Genomic DNA, 22060 nt, shown 5'->3' with positions numbered 1-22060 from the left:
GACACAGAGGCATTTCTCTCTAATGTTGCTGTAATACTCAAGTTGTCTAAGTTTTATTCCCTGATCTGTTAAGATGTCCCCAAGGTTGGGGGTAGATGAGTTTAGTAGCTTTTATATTGAATGAGGTGGGCAAGTGGCATCAGTGTGGGGGTTTGGTGTTTACGTATGGTAACTTCAATAGTACCACATGCAGCACAAAATTTGTGAAGCATTTATAAATTTTTAAATTTTTTGTACATCTAGTTATCCTCCTGTACATGAGATTGCCACTGTTTTGCAATGCCCTTGCCTTTTTAGCCTTCCTGCAAAAAGTCATTAATAGGATTACATTGACTAGTCCTAATTACGTTAATTTCATTTAAAGCAAATGCAATTATCACTTGCAAGTACTGCAATTACTTGCTTAGCCATAAAACATTGAAAACAAGTTGTCATAAGAAATCTGTTGTCATTTCAAATGTTCAGATGAAAGCCGATGGAACCAGATGCAATTACTTCTGTCTACTATGCTATAATTCACTGCATTGTTTTAGCTTATGGTAAATGAGCATAAAGATCTTTGGACAATAATAAGATTAACTCCACTTTAGAGACTTATTTTAAAGTAAACGGTTTGTTGCACAAACGTATACTGCATGCTTTGGAAAGAGAGGGAATGAGTTTGGGGAGAGTGGATGGTGGCTGGAATCTTCCACAAGTTTGAAGATGTTAAGAGTAGAGGTGTTCTTGACTCTTCGTGTTTGCTTTTGGAATGTTTAAGACAGCAAATCTTTTGAGAAACTTAGAGGTCAGGGGTGTAGTATATTTTATTAAATGTTTTCTACATCATCTCAGTCACGTTGTTAGTGACACAGTTAGTTAGCTCTGTTAGTCTCTGCACTGTCCTGACAACACAAAAGGATTTTTTTTGTTTCACTTTTCCTCCCCCTTCACTTTGCCTATGTATTATGAGACAGTGTATTGAGTTAAGAAGCGTAGTTCAAATCTTGTTTATTTCTTTACACTGAAGTCTGGAGTCTTAGGAGATATATATAATTTCCTGAATTTATTTATAAAATGGTGTGAGTTACTTTTAGGCAAGGTTAGTAATAAGCCCAGGCCAATAAATTGAATGTCTACCCCCTTTGACAAGAGCAATAATCTTTCTCAGATGGAAGGGGTCACATAAACTTCTCTGTTGACTTTTTATCTAGGTGATAGGCTGTGCTTACCTGTGAGTTACTGAAAGGACCTACAGTTTTGCCTCCACAGCAATATGCTGTTGGTTGCCAGTCTCTTTGGTGCAGCATCAAAAGCGTGAGTTACGTCCTCTATGGCTGGACCACTTCGTAGATTAATGTTTTAGTTGAAAAGATGGATGTCTTGGCATGTAGAAGTCAAGAGAGAACTGTAGGAATGAAATACTGCACACAGTTGCCCAGTAGCTTGAATACAATGAGAGCAAAGTAAGATTCCACTTGCAGTATGGGCAAAAGTTTTGTTTGTATATGATGCGCTTTCATGTACCCAAGTACACCTCCATTCTCAGGCATTTCACATCTAGCAAGTGATTGAATTTTGCCTTTATGTACTCTTAAAGTACAAAACTGACACACCAGTTTGTGTTAGTCTTTGTTTCACATAGCTTAAGTTGTACCTCTCCCTTTTGTAAATTAGAAGGCTTCCTGTAGCCCTCATTTTCCCTCAACATTGCTGCTGAATGGTTTTCAGGGCATAAAAGGGCAGGGAGGGACGAGACCAGAAGTACTCTGTGTGGTAGTGGTAATTTAGGAAAGGTAGTGTCTCTGATCCTTTGATAACTGAAAATCTCCCATGTTGTATTCCCTTGGTCTTCTGCTATTCAGAAAGCCCTACCTTTGCCTATTCTGTATTTGTGCTTTTTCCCCTGGGAATCTGGAACTGATGTTTAACTGAAATAATTCTCAGGCTTGTGCTCTTCTCTCAGCTGCCCTTGGTGGATGGTATATCAGGGTATGGCTGTTTACTTATAAAATTGCAGGAGCTCATCCAAGATTATCCCCTTTGGTCAAGTTTCATGGAGGTTAAAAATGCTAATGCTTCCTGTTGTAATACTGCTGAAAACTAAATTGTGCTTTCAGGACTAAGTGTGAGATATGAATACAAAGTATAAAGATAAGAGGAATTGTATATAAAAGGGATTAATCCTATATTTGTTGTTAAGGGCACTAGTTCTATTTTAAAGTTATGGCCAAGCACAAAATTTTGCATCTCTATTAAATATTGTCCCTGCTCAATAAACCTTTTGAGTATGTGTTGGAATCTGAAGCATGTGCTTAACTGCTTTGCTGAATTGAGGCCTTCATTACCAAATTGCAGGTGTATGTTAGCTTAAGTATTGAAGGAAAGAAGAAAAAAAAAAAAAGTAAAACAATCCTTATTTTGTTCTGTTTGCTATATTAATGCAAAACGTCAGAAATGCTGTACTGTTGTTGTCTGAAACAGAATTAATACTGTTAATGGCTTGAGTTTTCAGCATAAGATCCAGTTAAGAATTACATGGAATGATGAAATGACAATATAAGAAATGAAAGAGTTTCTACTTTTTTATGCATAATGTTATTGTAGAATGAGGCTTTAAAATGTTTTCCTGTTTAAAAGTGTGTTTCAATGATATTTTGTAAATTTACAAAATTCTTATGTGGATACTAGAGCATTTATTATATGTGTGCAATAGCTGGGGCTTTGTAAAGGTTTCCATAATAAACTTCTCTGTATACTAGTGCTTAATAACTTGGTCATAAAAACGTGTTTTGGGCATAAAAGTGATGTACTGGTCTGCTAGAACACTTGTGCTTCTGGTCTGCTAGAAAACTTGTGCTTTAAAAATAAATGACATTATTTAAAGAGAGAGATTTAGAAGGAAACTGAAGAAATAATGTGTTGTACCTAAATCATTCTTGATAAATATTTGATCTGTATGTTCTTTAATGAATAAAACCCAATTAATTAGACAAAATACTTCAGTGCTGAGCTAATCTTTCTAGTATTCTTAGAAAAGTTTGAACTTTTGCTTTAAGTCTGTTGCTACATAAAATGTTCATACATGTAATGTAGCTGAAAAATAGAGAACTAACGCTTTATCTACATCTTGTATGTTTGAGAACTCGACTGGCACCTTTTAGATACTTTTTTATTCCTAAATTTAAGTGGAAAAAGGGGTTTGAGTGTTTCTTCATTAAACATGTTTTCTCAGTCTCTGATAATTTCAGTTATTTCCTTCTGAAAAATCTCCCATTAATCTATACATATCCTAAAGAGTAGTGGCCGAAGGTGGGTACGTTGTTGTTAGGCCCTTTAAGAAAGTAGGATTATCCTTCAGTGTATTCTAGGGTGATTCATTCTTTGATGCAAGTATCTATACAATGGCTACTGTATAGAGGCTATTTAATAGAGTAATGTTTAGCAATTCCTTAATTGCTTCTTTTGCTGGCTCACTTGGGAAGAAGAAAGCGTAGCAACAAATAGAAGAAGAAAAGATGTTTAGAAAGGAAATTAATACTGGGTTTTAGCACACCTGTTAAGATACAAATCCATGTAACATTGTCTTGTATCAGTTTTGGTGTGCAGACCTGTAAAATATCTTTTTCTGTAAGATAACTATAAAAGGCCTGTGGTCTGTTAACGGTGAAATAATTTTTTAATTGTAAAACCTGGCTTTGCTTCACTGGCATTTTACTGAAAACCAGGGTTACTGAGAGCTATTGATTCATACTTTAGTTCCGTATGAAAATTTTCAAAAGAAAGATTTTTCTTTTTGTTACTATTTTCCTGATACTATATTCCATCTGGAATGGGAGAAATAAGCTGAAGGATTGTCTATATTTTTACTGGATATCCTCCCACCTCAGTGATTTTTCTGTTGCAGAATAACCCGAATGTTGCTTGTGGGATGTTTGTGCTCTGAAGCAAACCACTCATGCCAATGTGCTTTCCATGCAAAAAGTAACTCAGTGCTGTATAAAACACATTGATGTAATAGCATTTGTATTACTGTGGTGGTACCTGTGTAGTTGCAGTAGTCCAAAACACCTTTGGCACACTGAAGTCCTTTGTTAGCTGTCACAAATGTGGGCCTGTAACATGCTATAGGAATTGTACACTAGAGGGCTTTTTTTTTCTTCATCAACATAAAATTAGCTATAGCTACACTGTGCAAAATAAGACCACCAGATCTTTGCTTGTCACTGTGAGACCTTCCCTTATTTAAAATATTGGACTATGATGAGAAATAGAGAAAAACAATGAAATAAGGTGCATCCTGGCTTACTGTAAATGCTACAAATCTTTATTTTTGCTTAGCAGTACTATGGAGGAGCTGAGAAGTACTTGCTTCTCTTAGCAATGTGTCTTCTGACCCAGGCAAGTGTCACAAGTCTAGATTCAGTAGGTGCTTGTGTGTTTGCTAGCTTTGAAATTCTTCAGGAAAAGTTCAATTTGATACTGTGTTTGTGACCTTTACGTATATATGTATATTAATATAATTTGCAGGTAACCGGGATGTTTGGGATATGGTCTGGAGTAACAATATATAAATTTAGTAGAAAGTTTTGATGTTTACTAGGTTACGGTTTCAAATCAGTTTGGTTTCATAGAATAGGGAGTGTGTGGCATTTTACAGTAAAAGTTCAAAATGAGTATTATGTATTGTGAAAGACAGACTTTTTAGTATGTATAAATATTCATATTTTCATTCAAGGTTTGACCTTGGGTGGATACATAGGCATGAGGATAGATATTCTGCAGTTTTCTTTTTGTCCTTGCTGTTTATAAACTGAAATCCCTCAGTGATATTTCCCACAGCAAGCTGTGTGAAATCAAACGAGGGACATGGTCCCTTGAAAATAAGGGTAAGAGAAAAATAGAGTTGACAAACGGTGAAATACTGTGAGCAATATTTGCATATGCATTTTCAGCTCTTGTGAATTAAGGCTTAATTTCCGTGTGGAGTGAATCTGAAGAAATAAAATATAGGAGTCCCAATTTCTTGAATGTCTCTTTCTCTTACGTAAATTATAGCTGTATATCAAGAAATAGAAAGGAATTAGCTTTTAGTGATGAAGTAGTTGAATGAAATCTGAAAAAAATTACATGCATATACATGTTTTTCTACTTTCCTACTTGTTTTTTGTTCATTGCCTAGTACTCAGTGCTGAAGATTGCAGCTGTGTCCAGCAGATAGATGACAGCTAACCTATTTGTGTGTACCAGACATAAAATGTTGCCGTTGTATTATCTATTGCTGTTCTATGAGCATTGGAAGAGCTAAACAAGTAACTTTTATTTTTCGGTTTTCTTCAAAGGGACATCAGAGATGGTTTCAGAAGAAAAAGCTTCTATCCTTCTCATTACGTGAGAGAGCGATCCCCTCATAAGAGGGACTCTCCTTTCTTCAGGGAATCACCAGGGAGCCGAAGGGATTCTCCACACAGCAGATCTGGCTCTAGTGTCAGTAGCAGGAGCTACTCTCCTGATAGAAGCAAAACCTATCCTTTCCACCAGTCCCAGCATAGCAGAAGTATGTCATCTTTACATAAAAGAAATATTTCTTCTCAGCAAGGTAATGCTGGATTAATGATGAGAACTGGTTAGTGAGGTGAAACTCACTGTATAAGCCCTTTTTCTTTACATGCTGTCTTTTACAATGAGAAGACTAGACAATTTGTACTAATTATGTGTTGCCTGCTCCTTGGTTTTTTCATTGTGTACTCTGTTCCCTTACCTATTTCATGTGGGAGATTGTAGGTGTTATTTCAGTAGCAGCTCTAGACTGACTGTAGGAGTTTCAGCTGCACGGTTTTATCTAGTAGCATATGTTATTTTCCTTTTAGCATCAACTGCTTCTCTTATTTCTTTATGTGCTTTATTGAATTCCCTTACAGGAAACTTTGCAGTCATCTATAGCAGATAAAGACTTTTATTCCTGCAACCAGGGCAAAAGAGGGATTAAAGAAAGTTGGAGAAATTAAAGTGCATACTGCTACTTGTTACATTTTCTGTAAATGTTCTTAGAACTATATTATTAGAGTTTTGAAGCTGGTGATTTTTTTGCAATTTCATCTCATTGTCAGATTCCCTCTAATCGTGCTTTCCTCAGTGAAACGTGAAACCAATCTCATTTGAGTCTATACTGTGTATGTTCTGACCTTTAAAAGCTTGGCTGTTAATCTTAACCAGAAATTTAATGAATCATCCGTTTTGAAAATATTTAAGGTTTTCCTATTTGAATAATTTGAAACAAACAAAAAAAAGAGGCAAAATTGCTTTTTTTAGTAGACTATAATCTTAGCCACTGCTATTTGTACAGCCTATGTAAATTAATCCAATTTGATTGCCCTTTCTGCAAACACTTTCTAGTAAACTATATAAACCTACTGTTCATTTTGGCAGCTTTTTAAAAATAAATTAGATTATTTTTTTTAATTCACTGATAAGCATATTGTCTGTTTCTAGAGTGGCACACTGGACCGTTATGTAGCACTTCTTGCCAAAAAAAGGTCTTGTGGATATTTTTTTAGTTAACACTGTTTAAATACTGAGAAATCATTTCACTCCTTATAGAGTACAAATTGTCTTTCTAGCTCATCATTGCAATTCTTTTAACATTTTGAAACAATACTCAGTGAACATGAATTCCTCTAAGTGTAGGAAAGGAAGAGAAAAATATGATGTTCAGTTATATTTGTAGAAGTGTTGTAGGTGTGCAGATCGCAATTACCAGGAACCGGAAAAATTGTAAGAAACCATATAAAATTTTGGAATGTTTCAGGTTTTTCCTAAAACTTTGCGCCGACTTCAGTCACATTTGTAGTATGTTGGCAGAATTACTCAAACAGTAGCAGAGGTAGCAAAGTAGAAGCAGACATCTTCACAAACCAGAAAGGATGCTGGTTACGTTTAGGCCTGTGGTTTTTGTGATTCCTTTCCAATTGCGTGGAAAACACCTCTTCCCATCATCTTTAAATCAGTTCTAAGAGACCACATGGCTGGACTATTTCTTTATAACTGCCTGTTCACTGGAAAAGAGTACTAGTGAACTGTTCCTCTAGGTGACTGAATTAAAATGGCCTATTCAGAATGTATAAATGGCTTAAATAATACTTTTAGAATTATGTTTGATTTGTCTTAGGAAAGCTTATATGTTACATATTTAAAAGAAACATAAAGTGGGACATACGTATGTCAGCAGCACATTTTAGTCTGTACTTAAATGGGTTTACAATATGTGAAGTACATACTGTTTCATGCAGAACTTACAATACTGCATCTTTTTAAATATCATAGTGCTGTTTAATATCATGCTGCTGTCTGAATCAGTTTGGCCTCATGACTTCCACTGAAGGAGGAATATCCCATGCTTTCCAGCCCTTTATAAATTAGAATAAATACAGTATTTGAACAAAGACAGCTTGGGAGGTGACACATAAAGCAGCTTGGTAAAGCGAGGGGAAGGGCTGATGGGAAAGGACAGGCATTCAGCTGTGGTGGCAGACCATGGAGAGAAGCAGGGTGGTACTCCACCTGCGGAGTGCTGCGCTGAGGAGGTGAAAGAAGGCAAGTAGTGGAGCTTGGAAAGCATCGTGTTCAATTTTATAGGTAGGGCTTGCTGATTCAAAATAGCCACACACGTTCAGAAAAAAATGCCCTAATGTCTCCAGGTTAAATGGTGGATTTTCTCTCTGGTTAATTTTGAGTAATCAACTGCCACTTGTATCAGCTGTTTCGTCTGTTCAAGCGCAAAAATATAATCCACTCATCTGAGACAATCTTTAAAGAACCCAGTGTGTTGTAGGAGGCAAAGTTAGAGGAGTATGTAAATTTAAAAGGAGGTGGCTTATCCATGAGGCTGAAAAGCAGGTATCACAGGAGCAACACTCTGGTGTTCCTTGGTAGTGTCAAGGGAGGCGTTCTGTCTCCCATGCTTTGGGGAGTGTGACAGATTAAGGCACGATTACTTCTATCCTCACGTTTTTGGTTTTGTCATATACTTTATATTTATGGGAACTTTTAATTTTTAAATTGGAATACTTGCTTTTGCCAGAGTAACTTCCCCAGCTGTTTTCAGTAGCGTTTTCGAAAGACGGATCGGTAGCTGGGAGGATTTTGGTGTGGATTAGTAGACTTTCAACATCGTAGCAGTAACTCGCTTGCCTCTAACGAGTGTAGAGGTGAGCAGCTGTTTGATCTTTGCTTTGTATTAAGTCTATGCTATACATATGGTATGAAAATGTGGGCAAAGAGTAGAAGACCAACCTTTCAAATACCTCTTAAACATTTCATATTGTTAAAAGTATGCATTTTGCATAGACTTTTCCTTACATTTTTTGTGTAGATAGTGGTATTTTAAAATACACAACACGATGCAGTCTTATGGCATCAAGTGAAAAAAAGAAAATAGCTCAGCTCTAAAGAGTGAGATGCTGTGTTTGCTCTTTATTGTTTTGATCATTAAAGCCGTATTTGTTCAGTTACACTAAAATAATTTATATCCTAATTTTCATAAGTATTTGACAGACTTTTAAATTCATCCCTTTCTTAACTCTTGTATTAATACAAATTTAATGGAAGCCAAGGTAAGTCTATATTATTTTCCATTTGTGAAGAGTCAACCATGTCCCAGTGAATGTGAATAGTTAATTTAGGCCTACTGACAACACGTTTGCTTTTCATACTTACCTTTTGCAGATCACTTACATGTAATCCATGCACCACAGGTTGAAAACTAGTAGTTTACACTGCAGTGAGTTCTGCTGCTGCAGGCTGCCTGTAACCTATCTGTGGTAAGGCTGTGCACAGGCTGTGATTAGCACTGTGAATTTGAATTGTCATTATACCAATTCTAGCTCTTACAAGACAAACACTGATAATACAAAGAGCATCTAGCCTGTGGTTGCTACAATATAGGACTGTTTCCCATGGCAGAGCTTTTCAACATACTGTGGCCTGCTAAACCAGTTCCTACACTGCCTGGTTTCCTCGAGTGATTGACTGGTGTCTAATATTCCACCTGTTTATATTATTACAGGAATATTAAAGAGTAGAACCACATTGTCTTGCCAAATCATATTGATATGCCCTTTCAGTTAATGTTGAAAAATGAAAAATGGCTTCTCTCTTTGTAAAGAGGAGAAAGTGTTATCAGTGTTTATTAGATGGTGGAGCCTATAGATTTCATGTCTCACTTAAGCGACTTTCACTGCAGTTTTTCTAGACAATAAGTATATTTTCAACATGTATCTGTAATACAACTTTACAGTCATTATTTTTTTCTTAATTGTAGGTAAAGAGAGGACATCAGTTCAATCACTGAAAACATCAAGAGATGCATCACCTTCAGCCTCCCTAGCAGTACCCTCATCAAAGGTGAATTTTTTTTTCTAGTAGTTCTCACCCTGGTTTCAGATTGCTCATTGTTATTGGATGTTTTCCGCAGTTTGAAGGAGTTAATATATGCAGCTGTTAAGGAAAGGGCATCCTGAATTGCTCTGCAATCCAGCAGAGAGGATAAGTTTCCCTTATCTGGCAGGAAGGTGCTGATAATGCTGTGTATGTAACGATGACACTGACAAACCGTTTTGTTCTGTCTCATTTTAGGAGAAAGGGAGTTCTGTATGTATTTAAAATTGTGATTTTTCCAAAGTCTAGAGTGTGCTAGAAAAGGAATGACAAGGAGAAAACACTGCGGAAGCAGTTTTGAGGAGCAACAGATCTATTGAACAGGCCTGTAGTTGCACTGAACAACATCCTTCAGTGATTCCTAAGCTGGACTGGATTTGGAAGCTGGTGAAGTGTCTGACTGACTAGGAAGATAATGTGAATAGCAGAGTTGACTCCGAAGCAGGGCTGCTCAAGGATGTGTCAAGAATGATAGCATTTGCTTGGGAAGGGAGTCACTTTGCAAGATAGTTTGGTAATGTTGTTTTATATTCTAAATGATGCTTTTTTAATTTCCCATCAAATCTTGTGGGCTGAGCATCAACTACATAATATTGCTAATTAGTTAAAATGGACAGGCTAATAAACACTAATGAACAATCAGCGTTCAATATTGTTCTGGCTGTCCTGTGGCAGCAAAAACATTTTCACATCAGACTGCTTGCCTGTAAATTATATTTGAGGTTAAAATTAACACAGGACTATTTTCTCTAAATTGTTGAGAAATACTTTAATGAAAAATAAAGAAACAATACATTATATTGTTCTAAGTGAATAAGGGCCTATTAAAAAGTAGCATTTACCCTAAATAGCATGGTGTACTAGCCTGGTTCTTGAGGTCTTTTTAATAAAAGCAGTGGAATGCTTAAACAAAAAACAAAGGGGAAGAAAGAAAGGTACTTTTTGTTGCGAGGTGAGACTGAAGGAAACAATTAGGTGGGGAAAAAAAATCAGGCTTTGGTTGTGTTATGTCATTCAAAGTACTTATCCTGTATGCAGCTCTTTTAGAACTGCTGTGCTAGGCATTTACTAATTGCCTGTGTCCTTAAGGAGGGAGGCAAGTGATACATTTTCAGTATATGTAAATAAGGAAAGTAAGATAAAAGCTGTTATTTACAAGTTACACTTATTTGGATTATAAAATAAACTTTAAGATTAGTTCGCCTACTTTGCTTACAGACTCAGAGCATTACAGCTTGATACCAAATCCTTGCTTAACACAAACCTTTGAAAACACAGAGACGTTGCAAAATCTCTTGCTTTTGTATTAATACATAGTGTGAGCTTGCATATAAATTATTCTTTAAATGTTTTGCTTTCTTTTTCAGTCAGGTCTGATCTATGCTGTATTGGTTTTTTGCCAGCAGTTCACATATATCTGCTGGCAGTAGGTATCTACTTGATCCAAGCTAGCAAAATGAAATTCTGTTTGATGGAAACTGTTTCCCCAGACAACACAAATACTTATTGGGTATGCATCAGCTGCAGAAATGGAAGTAGTTCAGTGACCTTTTATTGCTTTTATCTTGAAGTCCCAATATCTGCTTGTAACATACTGTCTTGTCAGGGGAGCTTCTTGGGGCGATGGCTGGATTACACTGACCAGTTAAGTTCTACAAGTGCTTCACCGATACAGAAATATTGACAGAAAAAGTCATAGCAAAACATTAACATCTCTAGGGCCAAGGTCTTACAATCTACTGAGACTTGAGACATGAGTTATCTATTTTATAGATTAAAGGAGATAATTTTCAATGCTCTAAATTATGATTTAGCTTTGAAATACTTACAAAGTTATATGCTTCCACAGCAGTATCTCTTTTCACTGTACTAACTATATGCAAATCTGAAAAGGTATTCTTATCTGTCTTGTAATTAATTTTTTACATATTCATGCATGTGAATTAATACATGTTGGTGTTATCTGATCATACCCACCTGTTTAATTGACTATGGCACAAAATCTTTTGTATTTTTCTTTAATAGCTGTCTGAACTGCAGGCCTTGGAGGCTGTATCCAACGTAATTAGAGCAAAAGGCAGATGTGTGAGACAGGAAAGCTTTCCAACAAAGATAGCAGAAAACTGACATGTTTTTGCTGTTCTCCTGTTATGCATAAGCTAAAAAAAAAGACAAAAAAAAAAAAAAAGACACCTCCGTTTTGAGGCAGGTAGGGAAGTTCAGTTGTGTTTTACAAGATATACTAGGTTGCTCATTTCTTGCAAGTTTGCAGCCTAAAATTTAGTGACATGGAATTAAAACAGAATTTTTGCTGTGTTCCAGTAGTTATACTAGAGTGCTTAGTTTCTGTTTAAGGCTCGTTGGAAATACCGTAGGTCATGTGAGATTTTCTTTATTTCATTTCATGCAAAGCTGACTGTTGGTGACAAAGATACTGGTCTTTTTCTTAGTATTGGCCAGAGCTACAATGGAGGAAAGGGAAAGATTCGTAGTAGAACCACAGTGCAAGATTTTTTGGCAGCTAGGGAAAAGTCAGGTTAAAGGTAAAAATCAGGCATGCTGTGGGGAATAAACATTGGGGGAAAAAAAACTGGCAGCAGGTAGTTTGTAATGAGATTAGTGTAAGAATAATTGTGTAGTTTGGAAAGGTAGAGATGGGCTAATTGTTCTATGAATTATATTACCCCTTTCTTTTAAGGACCCTCTTCACACCCCTGCATATTGAACTTTGTCACCTCCTGACTGCTGTTTATAATTCTTTAATTTGCAATTATAGAAAAGAGGGATTCCTATTTAAACATTGTGTTGTACTTCTCTTCTGGATTCAGATAAAGGTGGTGTCTTTGACACAGAATCCTGGAAGGGTTCGGTCAATTTTATAATTGTGCCATCCTACAGCACAAAGAGATGTTTGGATATTATTTTATTTCAGGTAAGCACAAAAGGTCTGAAAATGAAGCAGTGTTTTTACAAGTCACAGTTACTTGCTTCTGCTGGTCATTTCTGTAATTTAAAAAAAACTAATGGTAAGAGAAGGGAGTGTTGCCTTTTTTTTTTTTTTTTTTTTCCCACCTGTTTGCTAAGATGGAACAGGCATTGGTAGAAATTATGAAAACCTTTTTCAGGCAGTAGGATTTTTGTATCTTTTTCGTATATCTGTCTTAGTGTTGTAGTTTTTAATACTAGAATTGTACAGATTCTTAAGTGGATTCTTCTATATGTGTAGTTGATTCAAATGAAATGCCCACATAGTGGTAACAGGATTTATAAAGCTAGCTATTCTTAAACTGGTTTTGTTATGTGGGTATTTGTCATTGTTTGTTTGTTGCTCTGTTAATAGAAGCTAAATTGTGTTCTTAGAGAGAAATCAATTTTAAAGTATTTGAGTGTTTCATCTGGAAAGGTAGGTTAAAAGGCCATAAAGCCATGACTGACTCTATTATAAATGATCAACGTTCCCCCAAATAAAAAATAATGAAATTTAATACAAGCAGCTCTGATCATTTTAAAGTATGTATAAAATAGATTTTGTCCCTAATTAGCTTAGGTTTTATAATCTACACAATATTTAATAGTTTAGATTAGTTACAATCTAATAATTCTCTCTGAATCTCACTGATCTCACTGAATTATTAGATCACTCCATGCATGTATCCAACTTCTTAGCGCCCATTTGATCCAAGTCTCTTTAAACTCAAGCGATCTCAATTTTTCCGTTATCTCTCTCCTGTGAACTTTATTAAGTTGGTTCTGAAAGTATAGTGCTTTTTTTAACATTTTACTGAACTTTATTGATTTATCTTTCTTTCTCCCCTCTTTTTTTTTTTTTTCTTCCTTTTTTTCTGTTCTCTCCCCACCTGCTTTTCTTTTTAAAGAAATCAGTCAGGTAATGAAATAGCTTCAGCTTCTGTATTTCCTATTTTAAAATGGTTTTGGGATCTGATTAACTATTTTAGTTTTGAAGATGTTTTGCCATGTGTAAACCTATTTTGTGTTAAACTTTGACTATAATGTTTTTGTACAGGCCTTGGATAAGAGCAACAGACTATCGGAAAAGGAACTCGCAGAAGCTGCAAGCAAGTGGGCTGCTGAGAAGTCAGAGAAGGCCGATGAAAGCAATTTACCTGAAATAACAGAGTATGATGTAAGACGGGATTATTTATTGTTTTATTTTAAAGTGTTACAACAATAGACTCTTGTTTTTCTGTACTCTCCTGAAAGGCACATTTTGTAAGTCACCCCTGAATTTGTCTGCCTCTGCTATTAAATGCTTGTTGAAAGGGATGGAGTGGGAGACTAAAGACTTTGTTATTTTTTTATTTATTTATTGGGGGTGGGGAGTGGGGTGGTGGAGAAACAACCCCAAAACACAACAAACCCAAACCGCAAAAACAGAGTAGGTTTTGTTAGTATAATTTGAATTCATGTGACAACTGACAAAGTAAGACTGCAGCTTTCCCAGTGATTCTCCAAGGAACTCTTGCACTGGTGTACGTCTGTATGCCTACTGAGCTCCTAAAAATTAGCAAGGGACTTCTAAGTCAAAATATGCGTGTACAAGTAAAACGTAAGACTAGAAAACAATCTTTGATTTATTGAATTCAGTTCTGTGCCATGTCAACCTGCCATGTTCTGTATTCTTTTTTTCAGAAAGCACTCCTCTTCTATGTTAAAAATTAAGCTTTTGCCTCAGTACTGCAGTGGGTAGTTTTTGGGGTGGTTTTTTTTCCGCAGAACCTTTACTTCATTAATACTTAGCTTTTTCCAGTTCATCTTCCACAGTGCTTAATGGTTGAACTTTGTGTTGCACTGAATTTTTTAGCAGCCTTTACTCATTCTCGGGCATTTAATGATTTACTGCAGTGACAAGATGTGGGATGCAATCTAAAATGGCTTATATTGCTAAGTTGTGAGCACATACTTGTAGGACCACTTAAGTTTTTGGGGGTTTTTTTGGTGTCTAACGGTCTTCTCTTTCACATTAGTTAAATCTTAAGATTCTCTACCTCTTTATTTTTGAATAGTAGAAAATATTTTTATGCATCTTCTTCAATTCTCAAATCTTATTTAAAAACAATATTTTATTACTCTACAAATCTGTTCCATGATATTGGATTTAAATATGCTGTAGTAATTTCTTCTCTTTTTATATCTTCTATATAGCCTCCTTGAAGGGGGAGTCTTGTTTTCTTTGGGGTAGGGATACTGTCCTAACCTCTGTTTTAGAGGGAAGCTTATACAATTTTGGTACTTCAGTAAGATGTCTTATATTATCAGGAATCCGCTAAGATACCTATACAATAGGTATCTCTGTTCCTTTAATACTAAACCTGTGGTCCTGAATACTGCAAGAATTCATTCTGACAGCATTTAGATTTTGTCGATGCCTATTTAACTTTGATTTTGTTACTTTTATCCTTTCCCAGAGAACTAATCCCGCTTTCATTGTGGATTTTTCTTGCTAGCTGGTGTTATAAATACTACAAATCAAAGTTCCTTCTCAGCAGAAGGGCAGGTAAAGGTTATCTGACATCATTATCTTTATGCAGTTAAGACTGAGTCACAGGTGGTTTATTTATGATGTCATGTTTTTAGATATTTAAAATCCATACTTCTGTATTTTTTAATGGTAGCAATAATGCGTCACTAATAGTCTTGATAAGAAAACTCCTCTCTAACTGAATGACTGTATTTGAGTTTTTATTTTTGCTCTTACATTTTGAGGTTTTCTTGTAGTTTAACCCCAGGTGGTAACTAAGTACCATGCAGCTGCTCTCTCACTTGCTTTTAGAACTGAATATTATTATTTTTTTAAGGCTGGATCTTCAGCTCCGTTATACATCGAACAAACAGAGGAATCAGAAATAAATATAACGGATAGTACAGAATTATATGAGGATGGACAGCTTCTTGGTCGTTCAAAAGCAATTGCAACTAAGACAAAGGAGATTGAACAGGTGAGTCATCTTGGCATTTTGTCACTGATATAGTACCTGTGTGATGGTTTGATCTGCTGGAAATATATTGATTTTTTTATTTTTTATTTTTTCTTCCTTTGTGAAGCATAATATGAATGTAATCTGATTTCTTGGATAGTGTGATTATAACATCATCTGTTTAATCATGAAGAAGCACGGCATTTATCTTCACATGGGAATTTGTGGTAGTTTTCTGTAACTCACATGCAACAACTGCCATTTTGTAAGCCAAGAAAATGACTGCTTCTTTGAATAATTGTTTTAAAATCAAATATAATATAAATAATCTCATTATGTTAGATCAAATTATCAGAAATTACTTTTAGATTGTAATTTGCTTAACTTAAATATATACAGTTTGGAATTGAACGCTATAAGCTTCCTGATGGTTGTGGTGGGGGTGTTTTGTTGTTGTTGGTTTGATGATTTTGGTGGGTTTTATTTTTTGGGTGGGGTGGGTTGTGTTGTTTTGGAGTTTTGTGATTTTTTTTTTATTTTTTTTTTTTTTTCAAATCAGCTTTGAATCTCAGTGCCTTTGGCATTCTCTGAAGATTAAGAACCTTTAAGTTTTGCTTTGACTACAGTGGGGTTTTTTTCTGTATATATATGTATAAGACACTACAGTGTTTTATATCCTAGATGAGGGAGGGATATTGTGTTCAAAGTCTGTATTCTTGTCTTCTGTGTTGAGTACTTGGGGACTGATTTAATATGAAACGAGATTTCTATTACTCTTGCAACACTGAGTTTTTGAGGAGGTTCACTGGAAGTTTATTCATGTATTAGTCTTTAATGTCACCTCATAGTGAGGAAATTATCAAAAATCACCTTCAATTTCATTTGTCATAAGCAATCAGAGTGTTTCGTTTCCATAGTTTTGTCACTTTAAATGGAGAGTTTGGAGATCCTTCTGACTTGATCTTTCTGATGTAAATGCAGCTATGCCCAACTCTGGAAATTGCAATCGAAGTTCATAATTTGAGTAGGAGAAAGATTACTTTCTTCAAACTTGATGGGATTTACAATGTTTTCAGTGTATGCCTGGGATGGATGGAAGGGAAATACAGAACACTTTTGCCCCTCATGATTATCTCATAATAACATCTTCAAAAAAACAGGTTTCTTGTCTTGTTCAAAATAAGCTTATTCTAGGTCTTCATTTTCTATCTTAATTCTAGTGGCCTTTGTTCTGTTGCCTGCGAGCCCATTTCCTGTACTATAACACTGTTGTTCCTTTTTTCTTGACATTTGAAAAACAGCTTTCTACTCAATTTTTTTTTTCTTTCTTTTTTTTTTAATACTGACTTTGCATAGTAAATGTTCCTGGTGAGCATGGCTTTGCATGTGTGCTAGGTCTGGCTGGGATGGAGTTAACGAGAGCATGCTGTAACTATGAGGGTAATGATGCAGTTTGTTTATCCCTGGGTGTCTGGTTATTGAGTGGTACATGGCCTACATCAGCTACTACCAAATGTATAAACTTACCACTATTTAAAAATGACAAACTGAAAAAACCGGAGACTGGGAGCAGATTTTTAAAAAATAGCAATTGTGATTATTTAGCCTGATCATAGAATGGCCATGGGCAGGGACACCTTCCACTAGACCAGGCTGCTCAAAGCTCCATCCAGCCTGGCCCTGAACACTTCCAGGGATGGGGCATCCACAGCTTCTCTGGGAAACCTGTTCCAGTGCCTCACCACCCTCACAGTGAAGAATTTCTTCCTAATCTCTAGTCTAAATCTACCCTCTTTCAGTTTAAAGCCATTCCCCCTTGTCCTATCACTACATGCCTTTGTCAAAAGTCCCTCTCTAGCTTTCCTATAGGCCCCCTTTAGGTACTGGCAGGCTGCTGTAAGGTTTCTCTGGAGCCTTCTCCAGGCCGAACAACCTCAACTCTCAGCTTCAGAGAAGTGCTCCGGCCCTCTGATTATCCTTGTGGCCCTCCTCTGGACTCCAGAGGACATCCAGCAGGGCCATGTCCTTCTTACGTTGGTTGCCCCAGAGCTGGATGCACTGCTCCAGGTGGGGTCTCACGAGAGCAGAGTAGATGGGGACAATCACCTCCCTTGACAGGTCGTGCTCCTTGTGATGCCGCCCAGGATCCGCTTGGCTTTCTGGGCTGTGAGCGCACATTACCAGGTCATGTTGAGCTTCTGGTCAACCATGATGCTGATGAATCTGTGACTGGTTTATTTCCCCTGGGTCCTAAGGACAGGTTTATAGTGAAAACAGATGAAAATTTGGGCATAAAAACTAAATGTTGTTTTCAATATGATGTAATGTTACTATGTTTGGTAGAATTCGCACTTACCTGTAACGAAATCAAGATTATGTTCTGTAAAACAGAACGGTTTTAGTAACTTAGCTCAGAAAGGCCTGAGGAATAACTTAAAAAGATTTGGATTGCATAGAACTAATTTCTCCTGTTGTTGATTTAAATATTGAAGCTGTCAGCTTCTGTAGGTTCAAAATAAGATTTTAGAATGATACTGGAAGCATCTTGAATACATTTTATTAAACTGAACAATCTTGATTTTTTTAATATATATATTCAGTTACTGTGAATTTGTTGAGAGCTAACAAGTCGTGTATTTAATCATTTAAACTTAAGACTGTAAAATGACATACATGTTTTTCAGATAAATGTTTACAAGTAACTTCTGCTTCAGCAATTAAAAAATATGCAGGAAATTTATTATTATATTCCTGATGATTTTCATAATTGTGAAATACTGTGAATCTTCCTGCTGTGTATGGAAGAAATCTCACTGTAGAAATTTATACACTGTTGACTTTGAGTTGTCAGCATCTAAAAGTAAATTTGGTTTAAGTCTGTGTGGCTTGACTTCTCTGCCTTTGACAAGGAATGAGAGAAGGAGCAAAGAGGGGACTAGAAACTAAATTTGCAGTCCTGTGGTGAACTGTTTACTAAAAGTTCTTTGGATGAACTTATCAGTATAATTTATACAGATTTTACTACTGGTTAACTGAAAAAAATGGGTTTTGCACAGTAAAATTAGTCCTTAACATGCAAATTTAATACTGTCACTCATCATGCTGTATTGGTTTATACAGGTATAACATTTAAATCTTAAAAGTGAACTGTAGGCTATAATACACTTTAGGAATAGGAAGACTGACTTGATAATTAAATATAGAGTACATTTATAGATATATATAAATTAAGTATTTTGTAGATATAAAATATATAAAGCTTTTTAATAACTTGTTTCTGGTTATTTGTCTTGAAGACTCAACTGTGGACAATATTTTTGTTCCATGGACTTATTTCCATTTGAATTTCATTCCGGTATTTAAAATAGCTTCTGAATACCTAGTTTTAATGTATTATTTCTGGAATGTAATTTTGTGGAAGGATTGCTGAACTAAAATACTTATTGCAAAGAGCTATGCTGCAAAGATGGTGAAGCTGTAATCCTGCGAAGCAAGAGTCACAAAAGTCTTCACTGGACAGCTATTGAAGTATTTAAAATAAGCAAATAAGTACATCAGGGTAGAAATTACTTCTTCTACCACTGAGTATGTGTCTAAGAATTGGTGAGGGTCCAGCTAGTGCTTGAGAAACAGGCTTGACCCGTCAGACCTCTACTGCTTCCATCTCCCAGTTTTTTCTGCTTTCTCTGGGAGCACCAGATCTAGGGATGTTTGCTTTTCAGTTCATATTTATTATCCTGGTTCCCAGGTATTCTTGCTGTTCCGAAATCCAGACAAAGGCCTCTTTGCATTTTCTTCTGCACATCCGTCTGTCTCCAAAGCTCCAACCAGGAAACAGCAAAATTTTCCAAACGTGTTTTTTCACTTCATAGTATGGTACTGTTTCAGGTAAACCCAGAGAAAAAAAAACGTGCTGACAGAACACATATAGTGTCGCAATGAGCAAACTCATTGCTGTGCATCAGAGAAACGGGCAGCCTGATGCTCTGGGCAGGAATGAGGGTGGCAGCTTGCTTTTATAGTCTATTTCTCTTAAGAAAAACCAACAAAATAATCCCTCAAGCAATTGAATGAAATATTCATACAGGTTTTCTGTTTATGTAAGTCCATCTCCGTATCTTGCATATTGCTCATACCACTGTTTTGTAAAGTTCCCTCTATCTTTCCTCTAAATTACAATAACACAATCGGGAAATTCAGAATTTAAATGGAGTGTGATTGTAAACGGTCACTCTGGCTTATCAACAAAGTATTGCTATATTATTTGTTTGGTGGGGGGCTTACTGCAAGCATTCATGTAGAATCATATAATTTGAAGAAAAATAAAGTTCTTTATGTGTTGACTATGACAGGACAAAAATTGTCAAACAAATGCTAGTTGCTGTTTGCTATCTAGTGACTATCTTTTAAGAATCTGCAGTAGCTTTGTAAGTATTAAGTGAAGCTGACATAGAGGAGAATAGCAGTTATGCTTGTAGATGAAGGCTCGGAAAGATCCAGATATTGTTTGAACAGAGCTAAGAATTATGTGTGACTCCCAAACTAGAAAAACTCCAAAGCATATGTTTAATGTTTAAGCCAGCCAGTATTACTTGGGAGGAAGAACATGGATGAAGATGCACAAGTGCTTGAGAACACTGCTGAACTGGGACTGTAGATCCTAGAAATCTCTGGTCTCATCTTTTAAATGGTAGGCATTGTGCCAGTATCATGGAAACGTCCAGGTTGGATGAAACCTCACCTGGGCCAATCTTTTGAAACAGGACCTTAAATCAGGTCATTCAGGGCTCTGTCAAGCTGAGTCCTGAATATTTGCGGTGAGGGAGACCCCACTGTTTCACTGGACAGCCTATTTCAGTGTTTCACTGCTCTGTCTCTGAGCTCAGTTGCCATCAGTCTTGGGTGCTGCTGTCCAGAACATGCTTTTCTTTCCACCAAGAACATGGTTTCTGTTCCCTGCTTCTCTTGGCGGTTTGCTGTCCCCATTCTTGAACTGTGGAGTCCCAGCTCCTTGCTGTGGTCCCTGCTTTTGGCTGGCCTCACCTGCCTGTGGTCCCTGCTTTTGGCTGGCCTCACCTGCCTATTGGGACCTGTTCCACCTGGAGTGGGCTTAGCTGCTGTCAGGGAAGGGTTGAGTTCCTGGGACTCTCTGGCTCTGCCACTTTGTGGTTGCTGGAACAGGATCTTCCCTGGCACTTTCATGTAGCAAAGTAGTGGGAAAACTGATCCTTTCATCCTGGTGCGTCTTCTTTTCCATCTTTGTGTCTCTTTGCACTGAAGAAAAATTCAGCATCGTTAACGTGTATCTCATGTTTTAATATATCCTGTGGAGTAGGGTCTAGGTCCCTGATGTGGCTTTTCATGTTCTATTTGTAAGCAATCAGAAACATCTGAGAGAGTTTAGTAACAAAAATAGTGAGATAAGTAGCGTGTTGGGTTGGGGTTTTTTTTTGGTGTTTGTTGTTTTGTTTTTTTTAAACTAGGTGTTTCCTTATGCCTTTGAAAATGCCTTTCCCTCTTTCCTCCACAATTATAATTTTGAAATTTGCTTTTCTGTGTTGTTTGAGCATGGTGAAGTAGAAGCCCATTACATGGATGTTTAAAAGATTGGTCTGGGTACTTGAAAGCAGGGTATCAGACTTTTGCATTGGCATGTCAAGGTCAGTGAATGTCCACAGGTTGCTGATGTAACAGTTTCATGCACTTTCTTATATTTTTGCATATAATAGCATGCAATATACGTTAAAGTATTGTTTTGGAGTTATTCAGTTTCTGTTTTTATATAGTTAAGGATCATCTTATGCTTTTAGCATGTAATGTGCTGAAGTGTGGGTTTTTTTGGAAGTGATGACAAATATGTCCCTGGTGTTAAATTCACAATTGGAACGATTGAGCGTCAGTGTTACACAAAAGGCTATCTCTTTGTTGTTCCTTTATGAGCATGAGTAGCAGGGATTCTTGAAATGTCTTATCTTGTCTAGACATCAAGTCTGCAACACTCTTAATTAGTCCGTTATTATGTGTCCAGTTTCTTAAATGTTGCATATGCAAGTTGAAGTGACATGGGGTTACCTCTGAAAATCTGTTATTTTCTGAAGATAAATTTTACCAAATGAGCCAAATACTTTCCTTGATTTTGGCAAAAAGTCAAACCTCTTAAGTTTCTGAATGAGATTTGACAGTCAGACCTCCGTTTGTCTATTACCACAGAGCTCTGGCATCTAAGAAGGAAGCATAGGAATTAATATTCAAGACTTCTTTTTTTTTCTTAATGGAGTTACAGTCTGAATGGATGCCTTCAGTTCAACAATATTTTTAATGTTCAGCAGAATAACTTTTTTTAATGTTCAAGCATTTGGATTAATCACTTGTTTACTTGACTTTCTAAGTTAATATTACTTGTTAACAGCCCTCAGTAGTATTAATGAGCTCTTATCCTAATTGGACAGCCTTCTTTCTGGAAGATGCTGAAAATCACAGCTTTTTCTAAAGCTTGCATTTGAAGCTTCATAGATATGGTGTGTAGAAAGAAGGAAAAATGAGCGTGTGGCTGGGTCAACAGGCTGTCCAGATTCTGTTTTCAGACCTGCTGTCTAGCTCCTTTTCTGTTTTAGGTAAATCCCTGGCCTAGAAGTTGCCCTTAAGTAAGAAAAGCAGTTAGGTTTTAGCAGTTGTGCTGTGTGTAGTTTCAGAAGAACTGTCTCTATTCT

At 36.4% G+C, this 22060-nt stretch overlaps 1 protein-coding gene across 5 annotated transcripts in view; it reads left to right on the top strand.

Moving 5' to 3' along the window:
* Nucleotides 1-22060, top strand: part of PPHLN1 (periphilin 1) — a 72175-nt gene that overhangs the window by 24443 nt on the left and 25672 nt on the right. For 3 of the 5 annotated variants that reach the window (XM_037389421.1, XM_037389422.1, XM_037389418.1), the window contains exons 6-9: nucleotides 5322-5578; nucleotides 9299-9381; nucleotides 13439-13558; nucleotides 15231-15371. In XM_037389421.1, the coding sequence (XP_037245318.1) occupies nucleotides 5322-5578; nucleotides 9299-9381; nucleotides 13439-13558; nucleotides 15231-15371 (601 nt within the window). The remainder of the gene's footprint in view (nucleotides 1-5321; nucleotides 5579-9298; nucleotides 9382-13438; nucleotides 13559-15230; nucleotides 15372-22060) is intronic. The other 2 variants (XM_037389420.1, XM_037389419.1) reach the window with 1 other exon arrangement.

This window comes from Falco rusticolus, chromosome 5, assembly GCF_015220075.1.
Source record: "Falco rusticolus isolate bFalRus1 chromosome 5, bFalRus1.pri, whole genome shotgun sequence".
In the NCBI taxonomy this organism is placed as follows: Eukaryota; Metazoa; Chordata; class Aves; order Falconiformes; family Falconidae; genus Falco; species Falco rusticolus.
Note: the sequence above shows the minus strand (reverse complement) of the source record. Positions and strands in the feature narration are given on the sequence as shown.